Source organism: Berghia stephanieae, chromosome 13 (assembly GCF_034508935.2).
Source record: "Berghia stephanieae isolate SIO BIC M18660-M18661 chromosome 13, UCSD_Bste_1.3, whole genome shotgun sequence".
NCBI lineage: Eukaryota > Metazoa > Mollusca > Gastropoda > Nudibranchia > Aeolidiidae > Berghia > Berghia stephanieae.
In genome coordinates, this window is record NC_088372.1 from 32,659,581 (window position 1) to 32,683,457 (window position 23,877).

General features: G+C 36.3%; 1 protein-coding gene across 1 annotated transcript; it reads left to right on the top strand.

Annotated features, from left to right (window-relative positions):
- Positions 1-245: 245 nt before the first annotated feature.
- On the top strand, positions 246-17,479 carry LOC144959325 (lariat debranching enzyme A-like). Its single transcript, XM_078891883.1, has 9 exons — positions 246-509; positions 4,643-4,774; positions 5,548-5,654; positions 7,245-7,369; positions 8,470-8,737; positions 9,816-9,939; positions 10,300-10,374; positions 11,979-12,121; positions 12,847-17,479. The coding sequence occupies exons 2-9, from the start codon at positions 4,685-4,687 to the stop codon at positions 14,177-14,179; spliced, it is 2,265 nt and encodes a 754-aa protein (XP_078748009.1). The 5' UTR covers positions 246-509; positions 4,643-4,684; the 3' UTR covers positions 14,180-17,479.
- The last annotated feature ends 6,398 nt before the right edge of the window (positions 17,480-23,877 follow it).

The window sequence follows — 23,877 nt, forward strand, 5'->3', positions numbered from 1 at the left end:
ACTACTACTACTACTACTACTACTACTACTGCTACTACTACTACTACTATTTCTACTAATACTACTTCGACCACCACTGCTACCATCACCACTACCACTACTACTACAACCACTATGGTGTGTCGTTTCTCTTTTGGTGGACTCGAGTAAAAGAAACAATCCGACCAGATTTTGCCTACGGCACACACACAAAAAAAAAAACTGGTCGTTTATTGGTCGTTTTCCCGGCGGTGGACACGTGACCTAAGTAGACTAGTGCGTTTCGCCATATTCCATAGCTACTTTTTACTTTTAACTTTCGCTTTTGAAATCGGATTAATTGAAAGCAGTTTTTTTTTTCTATAATCCCACGCGTTACGTTTATTATTTAATGATATATTGGATTAAATATTTGGCTCAAATACTAATGATGATATATTAATATCATTATAGGACCATTATATTCGAGCACTGAACACGACGGAAAAAATCAAGTGGTCTAACTGACCATTCATGAGTCGCTTGTCAAGGTAAGTACTCGTACTCTACAACTCTTAACTCCTCCTAAGACTAAGACAACGAGTAAGAGTCTCTATGTCATTTGATGTTATCAAACGTAGCTAGAACTGATCTGGTATCATGTCAACAAAAAAGCAAGTTGAGAGCCGAATCTATGAGCTGAAAGTGATAGTCAAAGGAACGTAATTTGTAATTTTTTAAGTACGGGTAAACAAAAGTTGCAAAGAAAATTGAAACATGTAAGTAGAGAGGTGAGCCAGTGGAAGCAACATTTAGCTCCGGCTGTCATTATTCCCAGACGCTGTCTGGGGATAATAAAAATTCGTTATCCCCAGACAGGTGTCTGGGGATAACCAATTTTTGTTATCCCCAGACACCTGTCTGAGGATACTATCCCCAGACGTATGTAGCAAGTGGGCAGAAAGATTTTATGCAAAATGCCAAACTAGGCGTGAAAAATACCAAATATTCTGGAAAAAATACTAGTGGTTGTGTCCCAAAACAGTTAATATTAATATATCAAGTGATATTTAACACAAGATGAAAGTAAATAGTGATCAAATGTCAAATCCAGCTCTTTTTAAAAAAATTTTTTAAAGCAAATGGATCAATGAAATTTCTTTTGTTACTTTGATCTGAAAACGTCAAACTGGCAATTCGACTTTTTATTTTCAACCAGGAAGAAAGTTGTTAATCATCAAATCTGTCCATAGTCGACCAACCATTTAAATTTTCATTACCAACCTACCTGTTAACTTTATTGATCATCTCTTGTTTCTATAATTTGCTCATTCTGGCCACAATTTTGGGGACGACCGGGAATAATTTTTATGTCGCGGACGAATTCCTAGGCCATGGTGTTGTTCGCCCCAAAGCCCAAAACCCACACCTGTTATTTTCCTGTCTGCTTCGCACAAGATAATACAATTTAGTATCACACGTCCACAAAACTAGATCCAACAACATATTTTTATTCGAATCAGAGATGAAAATAACTACCATACCAAAACAAGGAAGCAAAAATGGTGGAAATATGTTTAGCTCATATATGAATTTAAAATATTCCGATAGCGGATTTTCATTGTTTTCACTTTTGTTCCGAGTTCCGAGCAAGAGTTTTTTTTTAATCAGTTGAATTTTTTATTTCTCCGATAATATTATTTCATTATTTAATTTGCTCTAGATCTATTATTGTTTTTCTTTTTGTTTTGGTCAATGATAATAATAATAATAATAATAATAATAATAATAATAATTGTAATATTTGTTATTATTATTACTATTACCATCATAATCATTATTATATTATTATCAATAATAGTATTATTTTTATTATTAATACTCTTATTATCATACTATTACTATTATTATTATTATTATTATTATTGTTAACACTATTCCCTTCTCCGAGGGAAATCTCTCTTTTTCTTTTTTTTTTTTATATTTTGACCTAAACCTTAGAGTTTTTTGTTTGCTAAACCTTTATGTAAAAGTAAATGTTCCGTTTCTGAGCATGAATTTCTTAAATTGTTTTTATTTTTAAAACAATTATTGTTTTTATTTTTAAAACAATTATTGTTTTTTTTTCTCCTCTATCTGACCATTTGGTCGCTCTCTGAATATTTCTGTTTGTTTGCTTTTTAATTATTTATTCTTTTTAGACACTATTTGAGATCGGAGTGGGGACGAATTTATTTGCTAGAAACTAGAAAAAAACAAGAGAGAGAGAGAGAGAGTTTAATAATAAAAAAAAGAGGTGAGGGGAGGATGGATGGGACATTTATCCCTTTCAACGTTCTGTAAAAAGAAGACGGAATTTAAAAAAAAAAAAAAAAAAAAATGACGTTACCAGGATTCGAACCCACAACGTCGATTATGGTCAAACTTCCAGGGCAGACGACTAAACCATTCGGCCATGACACCCACTTCGAAGTCGACGCATATTGTGTATATATGTAGTAACAACTGATTTTAATGTTGGTTAATTTTATGTTTTTATAGATATTTTATTAACTTTCCTTATTTCTATGTGCATCTGGAAACATTCCATATTCTGGAATGTGGATAATTGTTTAAAAGAGCGGAGTTTCAAATATGCGTCTGGGGATAATGAAAATTCGTTATCCCCAGACAGGTGTCTGGGGATAATCACAGCGTTTAGCTCCTTGAAAGTTCCCAATTAGAAAAAGAAAGAAAACTTATTCATAGTCATAGTATTATCCTTTCCTCTTCCCATCCACTAGGACTAGGATTAAAAACCAAGACATCGGGTAATGTCTGTCTAAGTAAGTCTAACTACTAAGACTAAGGCTGTCATTGTTATTCCCAGACATGTCTGGGAAATAACCAATTTTCGTTATTGGCAGACACATGTCATGTTGTCAGAAAGATTTTATGCAAAATGCTAAACTAGATGTGAAAAATACCAAATATTTTGAAAATAATGCCAGTGTGTCCCAAAACAGTTGATATCAAGTGATATTTAACACAAGATTAACGTAAATAGATCAAAATCAAATGTCAAATCCAGCTTTTTTTTTTTTTTTTTTTTGAAGCAAATGGATCAATGAAATTTCTTTTGTCACTTTTAACTGAAAACGTGAAACTGGCAATTCACCTTTTTTTTTTTTTTTTTTTCAACCAGCAAGAAAGTTGTTAATCATCAAATCTGTTCATAGTCATAGTCCACCAACCATTCAAATTTTCACTACCTATCTCTGTTAACTTTATTGATCATCTTTTGTTTCTATAATTTGTTCATGCGGACCACAATTTTGGGGATATTGAAGATGGCCGGTAATCTGTTTATTTCGTGGACGAATTCCTAGGCCAAGGTGTTGTTCGCCCCAAAGCCCAAAACCAACACCTATTTTTTTTTTTCTGATTGTTTGCTTTTTAATTATTTATTCTTTTTAGGGGGGGGGGGGGGTGGATTGGACATTTATCATTTGCAACGCTCTGTAAAAAGAAGACGAAATTTTTTTATTTTTCTTTTTAAGTGGCAGAACCAGGATTCAAACCCACAACGTCGATTCTGACAAGCCTTCCAGGGCAGACGTCTTAACCATTCAGCCATGACACCCACTTGAAAATCAACGCATATTTTGTATGATATATGTAGTAACGGTTGATTTATTGTTGGTTAATTTTATGTTTTTATAGATGTTTTATTAACTTTACTTATTTCTATGTGCATTTCGAAACATTCCATATTCTGGAATGTGGATAATTGTTTAAAAGAGCGGAGTTTCAAAGATGTGTCTGGGAATAACAAAAATTGGTTAATGACAGACACTGTGACTTTGAATAATCACAGCGGGTGTCGAATGCCAAAGTATATATTCTCTGTTTGGCCAATTTAGTCACGCATGTGGCAGCCCAGGTATTTATGTTCTGCCTATAACTATAACACAATAAGTGGGATTGTGGGTGGGAACGAAAGAAATCAAGATAAGTTATGTGTACTAGAAGAGCTGTATCGGGAATGGGTTTCTAAGGGTCTTACTACAAATACCAAGTCTTTTATGGAAAGGCCTTTCAAACTCCAAGACACTCGGTTTGTTTTGCTATCTTGGCACAAAGGAAACCGAGATGTCTTGATTTGTGACCTACAGTACTTGTCTCATTTTGTGACCTAGATGTATTCTTTTGTGTGTGCAAGCCATGCGGGTAAGTACAGCGTTAGCTTGCCAGTTAGAAAGAAAGAAACAGCATAGCCACATTTGAAAAAAACCCCAAATACTTAACCTTTCAAAGACGAATTTCAATCTTACTTGGACCTAAAATAAATTCTTACCGTTTTCATCAAAAGACGAACAACTATAAACTTGAGCTTTTATATTGCACAATATCCACCCAAAGTGCACAAAGCCCTTTTTACCTATATTCTTACTGCTATTATGGTGGAAACTTTTTTACTGCGTAAAAAATTTAATATAAATGGAAACTATTATTTATCTACTATTCACAGTACTACTGCGAATAGAGGAAATCCTTATTCGCAGTACTACTGCGCATAGCCTTTTTCATCTGGGGTCACAGGTTACCGACGAAAAATCAGAATAGCCTCTGTGATATACTTTGATTTGAAATCCCATTCTTTTTCATTTTCTCCCCTCTCCCTACACCCTTTTTTCTTTTGCAGTATTTTGAAATTGTTGTGTTGTTGCATTAGACAGTCTTAAAGATGAAGATAGCAGTAGAAGGTTGCTGTCATGGAGAGTTAGACAAGATATACGATACAGTTACTCAACTGGAAGCACAAAATGGCTTCAAGGTAATTCTTTATTTTGGCATCCAATCTCATTTTCCTTCTCTTGTTATAAGGAATCACTTTGATTTTATATCCAGTCACATCCAGCACAAAGTCAGTTCCTTGGGAATAATTTTCCAAGCATTTATGTAGCATGCCACCTCAAAATGGTATTGTGTCAGAATGATTTTAGATGGTGACAATATAGGATTTATAGCCTGACGTATTTTATTTTTATTAGAAAGTAGAAATTTAGAAAAGAAATATATATTATTTTGTTTCATTGTTACTGATTACTTTTTTGAATTCTTGTCTTGGCAAGTGATTTTGACGGTACCATGCTGTTATTAATTAAAGGTTTTTGTAGTATAGGTGCATAGCGGCCAACTGTCCTGATTTAAAAAAAAAATCTCAATTTGGCAATCTGGAGAAAAATTTACAAAATAATTTGACTTTTTGTATCATGTATGGAAATCACCCTTGCATGTCCTGGGATTATAAATATTTGACTATCAAATTAAAGCAAGGGATGGAAAAAAATTCAAAATCTAGATTAAATTATATAACAACAGTCCAGACACTCTGCTGTTTTGGATAATGACGGTGTTCTGCGGAAAGCTGTCCCGTTTTATCTTTTTTTAAAGTTGGCTGCTGTGTTGTACTTATTTTTTACTGGTTGACATAATGAATTATGAATATATATATATATATATATATATATATATATATATATATATATATATATATATATATATATATATATATATATATATAAACAAATGATGTTGATTCTCCAGATTGATGTCCTCATTATTTGTGGAGATTTCCAGTCAGTGAGAAACATGGACGATCTCCAGGCCATGGCAGTGCCTCCCAAGTACCAAAAACTCAACACGTTTTACAAGTAAGGATAATATGACATGAGTGGAAATTCATACCTGCCAATTTAAACATTTAGTCGATATTTAGTGAAACAAAGCTGTGGACAGAAAAATGTAATCAACAAAATTGAATAAAGTTCAAGCATTCTCTACTAAATGTCATGCCTACAAATGTAATATATGTAATACATTAAATATTTATATTATGGAGAATAAAGTTTTAGGCAAAGATCTGGAAGGATGTTCTATATTGCTTTTGTTAAAATTACATCTGCAAACCTGTATGTAGTCTTGATAGACTTAAATGAAATTTTTAAAATAAATAAAATTCTCTTTATTATTCCCAAAAGGGGAAATTTGTCTTTAGGGCCTATTCCAAGGGAATTTGTGCGGCTTTGTGGTCTTGTGGTATGACACTCGCTTTCGGATCGGAAGGTCCTGGGTTCGAGCCTTGCTCTGCGCATAGTTGAGTCCTTGGAAAAGGTTTTTTACTCACATTCTCTCTCCTTACTCAGGTGTAAAATGAGTACCTGGCCGCTAACAGCGTTGTCTCTGTCCGAAAAAATGTAATATCGCCTAGCAAGCGTTTTGTCTCGTTCTATGTGTTAAGTGTTGCTGGCCAGGGACCCTTTGTAAAGCGCTTTGAGCACGTTTAGTGGATATTGCGTTAGATAAATGCTCTACTTTACTTTAAGGGAAGACTGAAAAAACTCAGGCATGCGCCAGCCACAGTGTAGCGCTGCAATCTGAGCTAGAGCACAATGACTTGCCCAAAGCAACACAGCGCAGCGGGTATTTGAACTCAGTACCTTTGAGGTACACAACAAAGACCATACCCCTGAGTCACACTGCCCTGTGATGTGGGTTTTTTGTTTGTTTTTGTCCCAGGTAAAGTTTGGCTTTGTTAATGATGTCATCATTATATTATTAGGAATATGTCACATCCCTCAAAAGAATTTTTCCATGGCCTTTATGATGTCCTATAAGCATTTTTGCTTTGTGACCAATTGATATTATAGCTCCATTAGGATACAGATGATGATTGTGTTATCTATTACAACAAACATTTCTGGGTGGGGATCCTGACCTCCCATAGCGGGCAGGGAGGTACATACTGTGTCTTCTATCCCCTTATATCTGTTTTCCAACATGCTTTCTATCTTTGTCTTGGAATGAAATTACTTGGTTTTGTCCTGGCCCTCGCCGGAGTCCTGGCTGAGAGGGAAACAGTCAAATGCATAGTTATTGTTTTGGGAGATGATATTTTTTTCCTTGTAAATCATCTCTCTGTTATGTATTATTGTATGTGTTATTTTAAATGTATAATGTAAGTATTTGAGTGTGTTCCTCTTTGTTGGATTTTGTGCTTGTGTCAGGATAAGACTTATAGGTGATCTCAAACTAAGTACATTGGTGGTATGCTCTTGGAATTTACATCTGATCCCTATTTGTTCCCAGTTCCCCTTAGTCTTACTTTCTCTTGAGTGCTTTAATTGTAATTCTAGAACTGTCCCATTTTCTTCCTTTTTACTGGCGCTGATATAACCTAAATGTGTTGCAAGAGCCGTAAAACCCTTAAAAACAAGACAAACAACAAACATTTTTTTTTTCAGGTACTATTCTGGAGAGAAAGTGGCTCCAGTGCTGACGATTTTTGTAGGAGGTAACCATGAAGCCTCCAACTATTTGCAGGAATTGCCATACGGTGGCTGGGTGGCCAGGAATATTTACTATCTTGGTATGTGAATAGTGTGCATAATATCTTTCCTTCACAAAGGTTCAAAGGTTTTTTTTTAGTTGCCAATTGTCGATAAGATATATTACATTAACATAGAATTTCCAATCAACATATCAAATCGTGTAAAATCAATAGTAAATCAAAGGAAAAATTAATAAAATTAATGATGACAATGATCATAATAATGATAAGGATAATAATGATGATAAATATTATAAGGATAATAATGATGATGATGTTAATAATAATAATAAAAATAATAGTAATAGTAATAATGATGATGATAATAATATTAATAATAATGATGATGATAATATTATTATAATTATGATGATGATAATAACAATATTAATGAATAGATCAAAAGTTAAAAGTATATTAATGATATAAATTAAATTTAAAAAAAACACATTTTGCCATTAATTATATCTGTCAGAACTGCTAGATGACACAAGGATTCATGTTTTTTTTTTTCATAGTAAATTGGTAAAATGACATCCCTACCTTTTTGTTTTGTATTTCGAATTTTTTTAATGTCTTCTTTCTGGTCGAACTAAGAAAAAAGTTTTGATAATGTTTTGATAAATCTCATCGATTGATATTTGAAGGATTAGCTTTCTGACCAAATTTTTAAATATGAGTGTATCCAGAGTACGGCAGTTAGCAGTTGAGATCAATCTTGACCTGTCATTATGATCCTTAACTATAACGCTGTTTATTCCAAAGGAAGCACCCAATGTCTTTTTACTGGAGTCTTGTCTCTAGATTGGGGCCAGGTTCGCTTGAATCGGCAACCCTGACAGTAGGATTGAGTTTAATTCTCTCCTTACCAATTAAGTGTGACTATGTGGTCTAGTGGTACGACACTCGCCTTCAGATAGGAAGGTTAACAGTTCGAGTCTCACTCTTAGCGGGGCATAGTTGAGTTCTTGGAAAAGACTCTTCATTCACCACAATCACTCTCACTGAACTCAGGTGTAAAATTAGTACCTGGCTGTTAACCGTGCTGTTTCTTCTATTTGTTATTTTTATAAATATTATTATTATTATCATTGTTATTAATAATAGATTATCCCCCCCCCCCTCTCCCCTTATTTCAGGTTATGCAGGCATTATTCAGATCGGAGGCATTCGAATCGGTGGTATGTCGGGGATATACAAAGGCAATGACTACAACAAGGGCCATTTTGAGCACCCTCCCTATGACGAAGGGTCAAAACGTAGCGTGTACCATGTCAGGAACCTGGAGGTGTTTCGTCTAAAGCAGGTGTCACGCCATCTGGATATTTTTGTGTCCCATGACTGGCCCACCGGTATCTACAACTACGGGGATGTCAATGCTTTGATAAGGCAAAAACCATTTTTCAAGTAAGTTTATTTTTCTTTTCATGGGTCTCAAATTTAATTATTTATCGGATTTCTGTTATTTCAAGCCCTCTGCTATTTTCTTCAGCTTGTGCTCCAGGCCCTCAGTGGTTTCTATACAACTTCAAAAATCATTGAAAAAAATCATTGGTAGCAAGGGACTTACCCATGTTCATTAGTTCTTTTATTTTTTGCTTTTCCTTTTAATCATGATTTGTTTGTTAATAATTCTATATTTTACCAGTGTTGTCATTAATGAAGGCATTTCATTTTGCTCAACTTTAATTATGAAAATATGCGCATTATGCAGAAGCCACGAAATATTCCTCCTTTTCAAAAATTCTGACTTGAGGCCTATGCTTTTTTCTTTATGTCTTTCCTTATTTTCTTTTTTCGTTGTTTTTTTATTTACCTCTTTCTTTCTTTCTGCGCTTTTATGTTTTATTGTACTGGATTTAGGCTTAGTTGACGGGGGAAAAATATACAATGGAATCTGTTTTAAGTCAACCTCTGCTTACCTCTTGTTTTGCGGCTATGTGGTCTAGTGGTATGACACTCACTTTCAGATCGAAAGGTCCTGGATTCGAGCTTCACTCGGCAGACAGTTGAGTCCTTGGAGAAGGCTCTTTACTCTTATTCACCGTACTCAGGTGTAAAATGAGTACCTGGCAGTTAAAAGCATTGTCTCAGAGAAAAAAATTGTAATATCGCCTAACAGGCGTCATGTCCTGTCCCACGTGTTAAATGTTGCTGTTGGCCAGGGACCCCTTGTAAAGCGCTTTGAGCACGTTTAGTGGGTGTTGCGCAATATAAAAGCTCAATTTTAATTTACCCCTTGTTGGTCCCAAATTTTCTGGGGGTTTTTTTGCTGTTTTTTTTTTAAATCATCAAATGAGTTACATTGACTATGGATAATGTCAACCTTTCTTACAGTCAACCAATCTTTCCAGTCCAGTCCAATTGTGTTGAACAGTGGCTTTATCAGAATTCCACTGCACTAGGGTTTATCACTATTTCTATAAACAGGACAAATTGAAAAACAGCTCTAAATTTTATGTATTATATTTTTCCGTTTTCCCAGGAAAGAAGTGGAAGACGGCAGCCTTGGATCCAAACCGTGTGCCGATCTTCTCATGCATCTCAAACCATCCTACTGGTTTGCTGCCCATCTCCATGTCAAGTTTGCAGCCTATGTCCAACACGCTGTAAGGGTTTGCCTCTCTCGTTAATTATTAAAGGAAGAAAAATAAGAATTTTAATAATAATATAAGTGGTGAAAATAATAATATTAATATTAATGAAAATCAAAACAATTGTGATTTGATTAGTAATAATAATAGTATAGACCTGTAAATTCTCAGTCAATTGATTGAAATCAGCCAATTTTACAAATAAAAAAAAAATAAAAAAGAAAACACCCACTAATGTTGTTGGATGAGTGAACACATTACAAAGCTTTGTAGCAATAATTGGGAATGTTCCATATGGGTCGCTTATGTTATTTATGTTAAAATTTTGTTTGAGTTTCACTGATGGAATGATGAATTTTTCTCTTACCCACACAGAGTGACACAGAGGATGACAAAATCACAAAGTTTCTGGCACTGGACAAGTGTTTGCCAAGAAGGAAATTTTTACAGGTATGTGTGGTAAGCTAGTTATTCATTTAAAAAAATAAAAAATACAGAATTTTATTTCTTTCTTCTTTTAAAGTAAAGTAGTCCTTCAGAGCCATGAGATTCGTGGAGCCGGAGTTTATCCCTGTTTCTATAACGTTAAATCAACAATAGCAATTGCTTGATACCCTTTGGATAGGTTGCTTTTTATCACATCTAACACGCAATCACTGCTTGGTGGCTGGGTGGTCTTCCTGACCTCCCATAGTGGGCAGGGAGGCACTTACCGTGTCTTCTATCCCCAGATGTTTTCCAGAATGCTTTCTGTCTTTGTCTTGGGATGAGATCACTTGCTTTTTTCCTGGCCTTAGCCGGATACCCTAGCTGGGAGGGAGACGGTCAAATGTATAGTTAGAGTTTTGGGAGTTGGTATTTTTTGTCATGTGAATCGTCTCTCTGTTATGCATTGTATTGTTTTTGTTTACATGTTCTGGGTGGGGATCCTGACTTCCCATAGCGGGCAGCGAGGTACATACTGTGTCTTCTATCCCCTTATATCTGTTATCCAACATGTTTTCTGTCTTTGTCTCGGAATGAGATTACTTGGTTTTGTCCTGGCACTGGCCGGAATCCTAGCTGGGAGGGAAACAGTCAAATGCATAGTTATTGTTTTTGGAGATGATATTTTTTTCCTTGTAAATCATCTCTCTGTTATGTATTATTATTTTTATTTTGAATGTATAATGTAAGCATTTGAGTGTGTTCCTCTTTGTTGGATTTTGTGCTTGTGTCTGGATGAGACTTGTAGGTGATTTCAAACTAAGTACATTGGTGGTATGCTCTTGGAATCTACATCTGATCCCTATTTGTTCTCAATTCCCCTTTGTCTTACTTTTTCTTGGGTGCTTTAATTGTAATTCTAGAACTTTTTACTTCCCATTTTCTTCCTTTTTACTGGCGCTGATATAACCTAAATGTGTTGCAAGCGCCGTAAAACCCTTAAAAACAAAAACAAATGTTTACATGTTATATGATTTGTAAACATTTGAGTGTGTTCCTCTTAGTAGGGACCCATGCTTGTGTTAGGCAAGCCATTTAGGTGATCTCCAACTAAGTACACTTATAGTGTGCTCTTAGAATCTACACCTGTTCCCTATTCAAACTAATTCCCCTTTGCCTTTTTCTTGGTTACTTTAATTGTAATTTTAGAACTTTTTACTATCCCATTTTCTTCCTTTTTACTGGTACTGATATGACCTGAATGTGTTGTAAGTGCCGTAAAACCCTTAAAAACATACAAGACTGCAGGGTGCACAGGGGGTCAGAGAAAAAAAGCTCAACTTCACCTGGAATGATATAGCGTAAAGCAAATGCTCTAAAGTTTGGAGTGTAAAAAAGTAAATAAACAAAAATGAATATAGCAGCTTTAAAAAAATGAACAAAATACCAAACACGGAACATTTCGAGCTCAAAACCCTTCTTCAGCCAACAATAAAATAAAAAATCAATGAAAATATGGATACATTACTTAAAAAAAAACAGATTGACGACAGAGAAATATAAGTCACATTCTATATCGGATACTAATAACTAATCTCACTCCCTCCCTCCCTTTCCTTCAAAATTAGGTCCTGGATGTGCCGCACAACGAGGAGGAAGGTCTGAAGATAAAGTTGGATCCCGAATGGCTGAGGATTCTACAGTCTACGAATCATTTGTTGAATACCAGTCCACACAATCGTTTTATGCCTGGACCAGGTGGTAATGCTAGGTGAGTGTTTTAAAAATAACAATGCTTATTGTAAATAATTCAAAGAATATTGGACAATAAAAACAGGTAGTAACAAAAAAAACAAACAAACCTTGTGCATTAATAAAAGTGCTTCAAAGCTTTTTACAAGGGGTCACTGGCCAACAGCAACATTTAACATATAGGAAGAGACATGACGACGGTTAGGCTATATTACAATTTTTTTCTGACAGAGACAGCGTTACTACTTGTCAGTTATTCATTTTAAACCAGAGTGCGATGAGAAATTGTGAGTAAATAGCCTTTTCCAAGGACTCAACTATGCATCGCCCCAGACACTCGAACCATGGATCTTCTGGTGTGAAGGCAAGTGCCTTATCAAAAGGCTACATAGCCCTGTCAGCTGCCCTTAATTTATCTGAATTTTCTTGATATATATATATTTTCTTTTTTTTTCTCTCTCTTTCTTGAATTCCTTTATTTCCGACTCATAAATATTAGATCGAAATTTTTGGTTCCAAGAATTTCTTTTCATAATCATTATGTTCTGACCCCCCTTTTCCCCCAGCAGTGATTTGGTAGATCTGTTAGTACATTGCGATAGACTAGCGTTGTATCCAAAGGGTAACACTAACTTGCTATTGTCCATTTTGCACTAGATAGAAATGGGGATAAAAAAATTCCTGCTCCAATTGCCCTGACAGAATCAATTTTATATTTATTTTTATCTCTGCATTTCATCCCAGGTGTGATTACACGGTCTCCGACAGTGATTTAGACAAGGTAGTAGGATTGTTTGGAGGGGACATGACCCTCCCAGAAAACTTTGTGGAAACAGCACCGGTCTTCAGGGGCAACCCTCACAACAACCCCACACGGCATCGTCCCAATCCACTGTTTGTGCGCGTCAACCCACAGACCACTCTACTATGCACTATGCTGGAGATCACAGACCCCAATGCCAAAATTCTCGGGAAGACCTCCGAGGAGCTGCTTGAGGAAAGCAATATCGGTCTTCCTTCGGAGAAAGACGGAGACGACGAAGAAGGTATTGATGATGATGAAGACGACGACGACGGAAGTGACAGTGATGCTGCAAATACCACATTCAATCCCAGCTACATCGACAGTAGTTTAGACCTTTCTCAGTCTTCCTCATCATTTTCTTCAAACATCTCCGCTTCTTGGGACAAATTAGTCCCGAGCGAGCTGAAGAAAGGTAATGATCCTGTGAACACATCAACTTCGTCTCCTGGTATGAAACACGTCGACGTTGCAGATGACGACGAAGAATTTCAGTCTATTCTTCTAGCACAGAAGAGCAAATCTCTTCCTCCTACTCCTCATCATTTGTCCAGTAAACCTGTAGAAAGTGATGCCTCGCCATTGCCATCCTCCCCATTAATATCTTCATCAGTTTTGTTAACATCAACACCTTTACACCGATCTGCCACTGCTCCCGCATCTTCATCATTTTCACCGTCGTCGTCAACTTCAGCATCATCAATCACAAAATCAGATTTAGGGAAAAGTGACAGGCATTCAGTTTCTAAACATCCACCAAAACTTTCAGTTGCTGACAGACTTCGGGCGTTGAAAGCCAAGGAACACCAGTACAAAAATTCTGAAACGACGAGTGGAAGTTGTATTGAAAGGGCCGACTCCACCTCTTCAACAGATACCAACTGTTCCTCCATTTCTAGACTTACCTCAGACACGTCCATTGCTGAATCCTGTGATGATTCCTCACAAAAAGAAGCCTGCCCTAATCTGTCCAGACTGGACACTTTGGATTGTCAAGGAATCGAAACTAGAGCTCAGTTGGAAGCAAGGTGTGATTCTTCTGGAGTAAGTTCGACCACTACAAATGGTTCTTCAAAGACGACCTCGTCATCGTCATGTCAGTCAATATCACCCCCTCTGAAAAGGGATAATAGCGACCTCGACTCGACAGAAGAGTTGAAGGTTATATCATCTTCTTCATTGTCTTCATCGCCGTCTTTGGGGGGTGCAGGAGGTGAGAGTGTGAAAAAGTTTAAGAGGAGGAATGTGTCACTCTATCAGGAATCTCAAGATTGAGTTGAGAAATTATAAAATATTTATTTTGACAGCTGAACTATTTATTTTTGGGAAACCAAAAGAAAGAAAAAGAAATTTTTTATTGAAAGAACTTAAACGTCCCAATTTCTGGTATAAAGTCATGCAAATATTGTTGCTTGAATATCAAAGAAATAGTTAACCATAGTCAAATGGAATGGAAACGTCAAATGTAATTAACAAAGTCAGATGGATGTTTCGGGTTTCTCCTTTGTCAACAAGACATGATTAATGAAACACCAAAGATGGTTTGAGAGATCAGACTTGTAAAATTTTTCATCTTGAGATGAATCTACATCTGTTCCCTTTTTGAACCATTTCCCCTTTATCTTACTTTTTCCTCAAGTCTTTTTCTTTGTGGGCTTCATCTAGAATGTTTTGACTATCCAATTTTCTTCCCTTTTACTGGCACTGAAATGACCTAATTGTGTTGCAAGCACTGTAGAACCCTTAAAAACAAACAAAAGATGTCTTTGTTAATGAATTAATATGGCTGTCTGTCTTTCTGGACGCTTGCCCATCAATGTGTTTTCTTCTTCGAGTGTGTCAGTCTGTTTCTAGTATCCAGTTAGTAATTTGTTTCCATAGATCTCTGTCCAGTGCAAGTGTTCTTAGCTTTTGAATGTCATCATGTGTGTTAGGGTGCTGAGGCAATTGGATGTTAATAATTATTAATTATATTGAAGCTTTCATTCCATTTGACCATTGGTATAAAAATTATGATCACGAGACTGCTCTGTTGTTTTACATAGAATCACTGCCATCATAGATATTAATGGACAGTTGCCCTCTTATGGCCTCACCTTCATGGGTCTTCAAATATGGAAATGTTCCTAAACTTTTATTATCAGTTTTATGTCGGATGATGTCGTTGCTGAAAGTCTGAAAGATTATATTTGTAATCAAGTACATTAGATTTATTTTACGTTTATTTGTGGTATGGACGAGAAATGCCATCGTTTCCGAAAATGCAAAGTATTAAAAATTCATAGTTTTGATTGTTTTATTTTAGACACTTTCCAACATTCTGGTACACCCCGACAAAATAATACACATTTATACAGCGCTCATTCTCATGTACAACACAAGCTCTGGACATAAAACCATGTTGAAGCGATGGGTTACATATGAACAAATAAATAAAAAACCGTTGAATGTTTTGATGAGAGCGAATAATTAGCCAACTGTAAGAGCGCCAACTGGACACCACACAATTTTGGAATCTTTTCAAAGTGACAGTTTGTTTAAGTAATGCGAGTAATATTCAATTACGCATTATGGGTAAATTGAATTTTTTTTTTTTTTAGTTTCTGATTTTTAAGGAATACACTTTTATTTTTATTTTTTTGTTGCTTGTGACAGGTCGAGTGAAACAGTCTGAGAATTGTAGGACTTGAATTTTTGTCAGGGCATTGCTTCTATCTCCTATCTCTTGTCTCATGTACATGGGTGCAAGATTTCTGGCTTATCCCAGCTTTTGGATTTCAGGCTTTTTGAAATGATTTTCATTTATTTCTCGCCTCTAGATCATCTCAACATAATAACATTTTGAGATAATAAGTCACACTTCAATATAAGTTTCAGGCTTTTTTTAATTTGTTAGATTTGAATTTCAGCCTTTTTTTAAAATTGTAGATTTGAATTTCAGGCTTTTTTTTTTTTGGGCCTTTCTTACTTACTTATCCGAACCAGCGACCACCTGAGCTCTAGCCCTTCGGTCTTGTTTTTTGGCCTTACCGACCGACTTGCACCCATGCATGTAATGTAAACGTTGTGAGAATTGTCAAGTCTTGAAAGTTGTTATATACCATGGTTGTTACTCATTGTTTTATTGGAGATTAAAGAGAATTTTTTTAAAAATTGCAATCGCTCAGAATCGTAGAAAGAAAAGGAAAGAAGGGCTCAATGGAATTGTTAGGACCGTTTACCAATATTTAAAAAAATGTTAAATTACATTCAGAAATGCAGGTTCAATCTGAGAGGGAAGCAAGCAGTCAATGTTTAGATTTTTTCCCTTGTAAATCATTTCTCTGTTATGTATTGTTAGATATCTTTTCTTTTAGGATATATTCTGTAAACGTTTGAGTGTATGAGTGTATTAATCTTGTTGGGATCCTTTGCTGGTGACTGATCGTGACTTTTAGGTGATCTAAAACTAAGTACACTGATAGATTATACTCATAGAAACTAAGGACTGTAAAAAGTAATAAACAAAAATGAATACAACAGCTTTAAAAAATAACAAAATACTCAACAAGGAACGTTTCGGGTTCAAAATTCTTCAGCCAAACAACTAAAAACATAATTACATTTCTAAACTATTCAGTAGAAGAAATATCTTAGGATCACTAAACATTCTAACATTTTAATGTATATATTCTTTTATTGTTTTCTTTTTTTTCTTTTTTTTTTTCTTTTTGGCTGACTGTGTGGAGTTCCTGACCTCCCATAGTGGGCAGGGAGGTACTTACTGTCTTCTATCCCCCTATATCTGTTTTCCAACTAGCTTTCTGTCTTTGTCTTGGAATGTTATTACTTGGTTTTGTCCTGGCCCTGACCGGATACCCTTGGTGAGAGGGAAAACAGTCAAATGTATAGTTAGTTTTGGGAGATGATATTTTTTTCCTTGTAAATCATCTCTGTTATGTAATGTATTATGTTTGTTTTACATATTATATATATGATTTGCAAACATTTGAGTGTATTCCTCTTAGTGGGGACCTGTGCTTGTGACTGGATAAGACTAAGGTGATCTCAAACTAAGTACTTCGATAGTGTGCTCTTGGAATCTACATCTGTTCCCTATTTGATCCAATTCTCCTTTGTCTTACTTTTTCTTGGTTGCTTTAATGTAATTCTAGAACTTATTACTATCCCATTTTCTTCCTTTTTACTGGCGCTGATATGACCTTGTGTTGCAAGCGCTGTAAAACCCTTAAAAACAAAAACAAACAAAACTTTTTGGCTGAAGAAGGGTTTTGAGCCCAAAATATTCCGTGTTTGTATTTTGTGCTCTTGGAATCTTCATCTGTTTCCTAATCCTATTTGAACTAATTACCCTTTGTCTTACTTTTTCCTTGGGTGCTTCAATTTTAATTCTAGAACTTTTTACTGTCACATTTTCCTCCATTGTACTGGCGCTGATATGACAATGTGTTGCAAGTGCCGTAATACCCTTTAAAAGACAACAAACACGCCCCAGTTTCTATAACATGAAACGGACAATAGCAGTCACTTTCTATCCTTTGAAAAAAAAAAAGATAGAGCTTTTATACAGCGCAATATCCACTAAATGTGCTCAAAGCGCTTTACAAAGGGTCCCTGGCCAACAGCAATACGTAACATGTAGGACTGGACATGATGCCTGTTAGGCGATATTACAATTTTTTTCCGACAGACAAGCTGTTAACGGTCATGTCCTCATTTTACACCTGAGTACGGTGAGAGAATGTGAGTAAAGAACCTTTTCCAAGGACTCAACTATGCGCCGAACGAGGCTCGAACCCAGGACCTTCCGATCCGAAAGCGAGTGTCATACCACTAGACCACATAGCCGAATAGGATGCTAGTCCATGTATACGATATGAATGCAACCTGTGAACTTGTTTAAAATTAGAACACTTGTGGGGCTATGTGGTCTTCTGGTATGACACTCGCTTTCATCGGTCCTGGGTTTGAGCCTCGCTCGGTGCATACACGAGTCCTTGGAAAAAGGCTCTTTACTCACATTCTCTCACTGTACTCGGGTGTAAAATGAGTAGCTGGCCGTTAACAGCATTGTCTCTGTGAAACTATATAATATCGCCTAACAGGCGTTATGTTTCGTTCTATATGTTACGTGCTGCTGTTGGTCAGGGACCCCTTGTAAAGCACTTTGAGCATGTTTACCGTTAGTGGATATTGCCCTTTATAAATACTCTAGTATGTTTTTTTTTCTATTATAAATAACTTGGGACTTAGATCACAATTAGTAGAAGTAATATGAATCTTATCCATGATTTTGATAATAAATGACTGATAAAATTTTTACTTGTTTGTGTTTTCCTCTTCTTCCTTTCACATGATTTGGTTATACAGTTCACTCTGGGTTATCGGATAATCGCAACACCTTGGGATCAGCAAAAATGTTGCGATTAACCGAAGTTGAGTTTCCTGTCCATGATAACATTTTACACATATCTGGTGGATTCAAATTGTTGTAAACATTGCTCTTAGTCCACCTCAGAATGAGCAATATGATTGAAACAAAAACCATATTTGTATGTGTGTGCTTTAAAGCTATTTTCTTTTGGCCTGGTTATGACCCCAAAATGTTATAAGATTGGAGGCTCGAAATAGACACGACCTTTGAAACTGACTGTGTGTATTTTTTTTCCTTTCAAGATGGAGGGTGGCATTGATCGTTAACGTCCCTTGCATATCCATGGGGATGATGCAGTACCACTACTGGGTGGGGATCCTGACCTCCCATAGCGGGCAGGGAGGTACATACTGTGTCTTTTATCCCTGTAAACTGGGTGGGGATCCTGACCTCCCATAGCGGACAGAGGGGTACATACTGTGTCTTCTATCCCTGTATACTGGGTGGGGATCCTGACCTCCCATAGCGGGCAGGGAGGTACATACTGTGTCTTCTATCCCTGTATACTGGGTGGGGATCCTGACCTCCCATAGCGGGCAGGGGGGTACATACTGTGTCTTCTATCCCCTTATATCTGTTTTCCAACATGCTCTCTGTCTTTGTCTTGGAGTGAGATTGCTTGGTTTTGTCCTAACCTTGGTCGGAGTCCTTGGCTGAGAGAGAACAGTCGAATGTATAGTTATTGCTTTGGGAGATGATATTTTTTTCCTTGTAAATCATCTCTGTTATGTACTGTATTATGTTTTATTTACATGTTATATTTGATTTGTTAACATTTGAGTGTATTCCTCTTAGTGGGGACCTGTGCTTGTGTCTGGATGAGACTTTTAGGTGATCTCAAACTAAGTACTTTGATGGTGTGCTCTTGGAATCTACATCTGTTTCCTATTTGATCAAATTCCCCTTTGTCTTACCTTTTCTTGGGTCTTCATTGAATTCTAGAACTTTTTACTATCCCATTTCTTCTTTTTTACTGGCGCTGATATGACCTTAATGTGTTGCAAGCGCCGTAAAACCCTCAAAAACAAAAACAGCAGTACCACTACCTGCTAGATGACGGGTTCAATTCTCAGCACAATATAAGTATTTACTGGCTTTTGCCTTTCGCACTTCTCTGTTCTTTTAATTTCTTGCTAATGACTGAATAAACACATGTCCTTTTCGAGGATTTCAAAGGAAGTATGTTGTAAGACTGGTGTGATGAATAGCTCACACAGTAGAGACATGTTCTCATCGGCTGAGTTGTCGTACCAATTAGGTTGCAGGTTAGAGCCCTCATTGCCGCCACGACATTTTTATTCTCTATTGTCTTCTGGCACTTTCCTGATGGTTTTGCAGCAACGTGGCTAAATCCCTGTTGTGTTTGTTTTTTTGTTTTTAAGAGTTTTACGGCGCTTGCAACACTTAGGTTATATCAGCGCCAGTAAAAAGGAAGAAAATGGGATAGTAAAAAGTTCTAGAATTACAATTAAAGCACTCAAGAGAAAGTAAGACAAAGGGGAACTGGGAACAAATAGGGATCAGATGTAGATTCCAAGAGCATACCACCAATGTACATAGTTTGAGATCACCTTTAAGTCTTATCCGGACACAAGCACAAAATCCAACATAGAGGAACACACTCAAATACTTACATTATACATTTAAAATAACACATACAATAATACATAACAGAGAGATGATTTACAGGAAAAAAATATCTCCCAAAACAACTATGCATTTGACTGTTTCCCTCCCAGCCAGGACTCCGACTAGGGCCAGGAAAAAACTAAGTAATCTCATTCCAAGACAAAGATAGAAAGCACGTTGGAAAACAGATATAAGGGGATAGAAGACACAGCATGTACCTCCCTGCCCACTATGGAAGGTCAGGATCCCCACCCAGGCCCTGTTGTGTCCCATACCTGCTTTTCTCGATACCTTCATTCTGTATGCGATACCTGATGTCATATCTGAGATTCTGCTGTATTCGATAGCTGCTACTCGTATATAGAGCAGTATAATTAGGTGCCCCAAACGTAAACAAAGGTCTAGAAGCACATGGCAAACCACATGTTCCTGTCTTGACAGCTCAAGTTCCAATGTAAATTATAGAAAAAAAAAATAACCTTTAAAATTTGGCTGTTAGGTGGCAAAAGAAACACATATTCATAAATACTCGATCATGCATCAAATAATGTCTAGATATGGATATTTTATAGAACAAAAGGTAAAATTTATCAAAAGTTACAGTCTACCTATTTTTAGACCAGAGCAAATTATTGCGCTGGTGTGAACAAAACGAGAATTATTCGGAGCCTGATTTTCAGAATAATTTAGCCTTATATTATTATTTCTGCAACTGTTAGATTTTATGTAAACATATTTTCAATACTGAAAGTGTATTGCCTACAACTCAAACTACAAAATTGGGAGACCTATATTGTGCGTAACGAAAATCACTAGCAACTTGTTATTGTTTACGTTTGGGGCACCTAATTATACTGCTCTATACGGGATCTGCTGTATTTGAAACCTGATTTTTTTAAAAAGGGTTTTACGGCGCTTGCAACACATTTAGGTTATATCAGCGCCAGTAAAAAGGAAGAAAATGGGACAGTAAAAAGCTCTAGAATTACAATTAAAGCATCCAAGAAAAAGTAAGACAAAGGGGAACTGGGAACAAATAGGGATCAGATGTAGATTCCAAGAGCATACCACCAATGTACTTAGTTTGAGATCACCTATAAGTCTCATCCGGACACAAGAACAAAATCCAACAAAGAGGAACACACTCAAATGCTTACATTATACATTTAAAAATAACAAATATACTAATAACAGAGAGATGATTTACAAGGAAAAAAATATCATCTCCCAAAACAATAACTATGCATTTGACTGTTTCCCTCCCAGCTAGGACTCCGACCAGGGCCAGGAAAAAAACTAAGTAATCTCATTCCAAGACAAAGACAGAAAGCATGTTGGAAAACAGATATAAGGGGATAGAAGACACAGTGTGTACCTCCCTGCCCGCTATGGGAGGTCAGGATCCCCACCCAGCATCTGGACACAAGCACTGCCCCCACTAAGAGGAATACACTCAAATGCTTACATTATAAATTAGAACAAATATAATAATACATAACAGAGAGATGATTTACAAGGAAAAAACATATCTCCCAAAACATTAACTATGCATTTGACTGTTTCCCTCCAAGTCAGGACCCCGACCAGGACCAGGACAAAACCAAGTAATCTCATTCCAAGACAAAGACAGAATGCAAGTTGGAAAACAGATATAGGGGGATAGAAGACACAATAAGTACCTCCCTGCCCACTATGGGAGGTAGGAACGATACCTGATTTTCTCCATATATAAAAAATATATATACATATATACATATCTGATACCTGCTATATCCTATATATGGTCCATGACCATCTTTATCAAAAGAAATAAATAACTGGCAGGCATTATCAATGGTTCATTGTAACCATCAACAAGGGGAATGAAATGAAATAATTTTATTCGTCCAATAAGCACTAGATTACATTATAGGCAAGTAACAAACAAACAAAAAAACAAAACAGTAATAAAACAAAATTCAACCACTAAACGAAAAATCAAACAACAAAATAGACACCCCCCCCCCCCAAACAAAAACAAACAAAAAACCCGACAAAGTAATGAAAATAAAAACAGATGAAAGATCATTTAAAAAGTATTGAATGTTAAACATTGAAAAGTAAACAGTTTCAATAAATTTTCTTTTAATGATAATCTCAGTGATGTATATATTGGGCATAATATGCCTAATTACCTCATTACAAACCTGAACCTTTTAAAGTATAAAATATATAATATACTGCATATAAAATATAGGTTTAAAAATCTTTGCAATAAAAGTCCTTATCATTATTACTATCATCATCGTCATCATCATCTTCAACATCATCATCATAACAAGAACAATAACAAATCACTTGTATAGCGCAAATTCCATGAATTCATGCTCTAGGGCGCTTTTTTTACAATATAACACGAACTCACAAAGGGGAAAATAAAAACTACAACACTGAAAGCTTAGTTTGAAGAACAATAAACTAAATTAAGTAAAGGCTATTTTAAACATTTCAGTCTTTAAATTGGACTTGAGAGTTAAAAGTTGGAGAGTGTCTGGTTGTGGGGGACAGGGAATTCCAGATGTTTGGAGCTGCATTAGAGAAAGATCTGTTGGAAAATGTTGCTCTTGATGTAGACCTTCTCGTTTCGAGTTGAATGGAGATGGAGGATCGAAGATTTCTTGATGGTATATCGACGCTTAATAGAGATAATTTGATATAGTCGGGAGCTTGTCATGTAAGCATTTGTAGGCGATGCAAGCTACTTTGAATTCAATTCGTTGGGCAATTGGAAGCCATTGTAGTGATTTCAGAACAGGGGTTATTTTCTCATATCTTCTGGCCCTGGATATGACTCTAACGGCGTTGTTTAGAGCCACATGCAAAGCCCTAGTTGTATTAGCGGGTAAACCAGATAAGAGGCCATTGCAATAGTCGATACGACTTGTCACGAGGGCATGGGTGATTATGTTAGCCGTCTCAGTGTCGAGTAGATCTCTAATTTGATTTATGTTTCTCAGGTGGTAGTTTCCTGACTGACAGACTTTGGTGATATGCGTGGCCATGTCAAGATTTTCATCAAAGTAGAAGCCGAGGTTTCTGACGGATGGTGAGTTGTCGATGTTGTTTTCAAGGATATTGATGCTTTCAACAATAGTGAGCGAGCTTTTCCTCTTGAAAACTATCAGTTTTTTCTTCATTTAATTTGAGCTTGTTTGTATTCATCCATAGTTTGACCATCCCCGAGGAACGCCAAATTTGAGCAGTGATGGAAAGCTCTGAGTTTCATCTATAACAACAACTTGCTACCACCATTGAGGTACGCAGCGAACCAGTTCAGAGCAGGTCCTTCGATGGCAACGTTTTCGTTTAGTCTTGCCAACAAGATGGTGTGGTCAACAGTATCAAAGGCAGCAATGAGATCGAGCAAGAGCAGGATGACATTGCTGTCTGTGTCTAGCTTTTCAATGATATCGTTGTAGACCCTAAGAAGTGCTGTCTCAGTGCTGTGGCCTATTCTGTACGCAGATTGGAAATGAATCGACAAATTGTTCCTTACCATGTGATCTTGCAGTCTTTTTGTGACCATCTTTTCAAACAACTTGGATATAAAATGAAGGTTGGATATTGGTCGATAATTTTTGAGATTGTCTTTGTCAAGGGATAACTTCTTTATCACGTAACGTGAGCCATTTTTAGGTTTGTGGGGAAGTCAGAATTCGCAATAGAGCAGTTGACAATTGAGGTTATGGAGGTCGCAAGTTCATTGATGTACGATTTTATAACCCATGTTGGTATTGAATCGAGTTGGCATAATTTGTGTTTTTGTTTGCTTTTAAGGGTTTTATGACGCTTGCAACAGATTTAGGTTATATCACCGGCAGTTTAAAGAAAGAAAATGGGATAGTAAAAAGTTCTAGAATTACAATTAAAG

Coding starts and splice junctions, on each gene's coding strand:
- LOC144959325 (XM_078891883.1), top strand. CDS start 4,685: ATGAAGATAGCAGTAGAAGGTTGCTGTCATGGAGAGTTAGACAAGATA. Junction 5,655..7,244: donor AAACTCAACACGTTTTACAA/GTAAGGATAATA, acceptor TTTTTTTTTCAG/GTACTATTCTGGAGAGAAAG. Junction 9,940..10,299: donor CAGCCTATGTCCAACACGCT/GTAAGGGTTTGC, acceptor TTACCCACACAG/AGTGACACAGAGGATGACAA.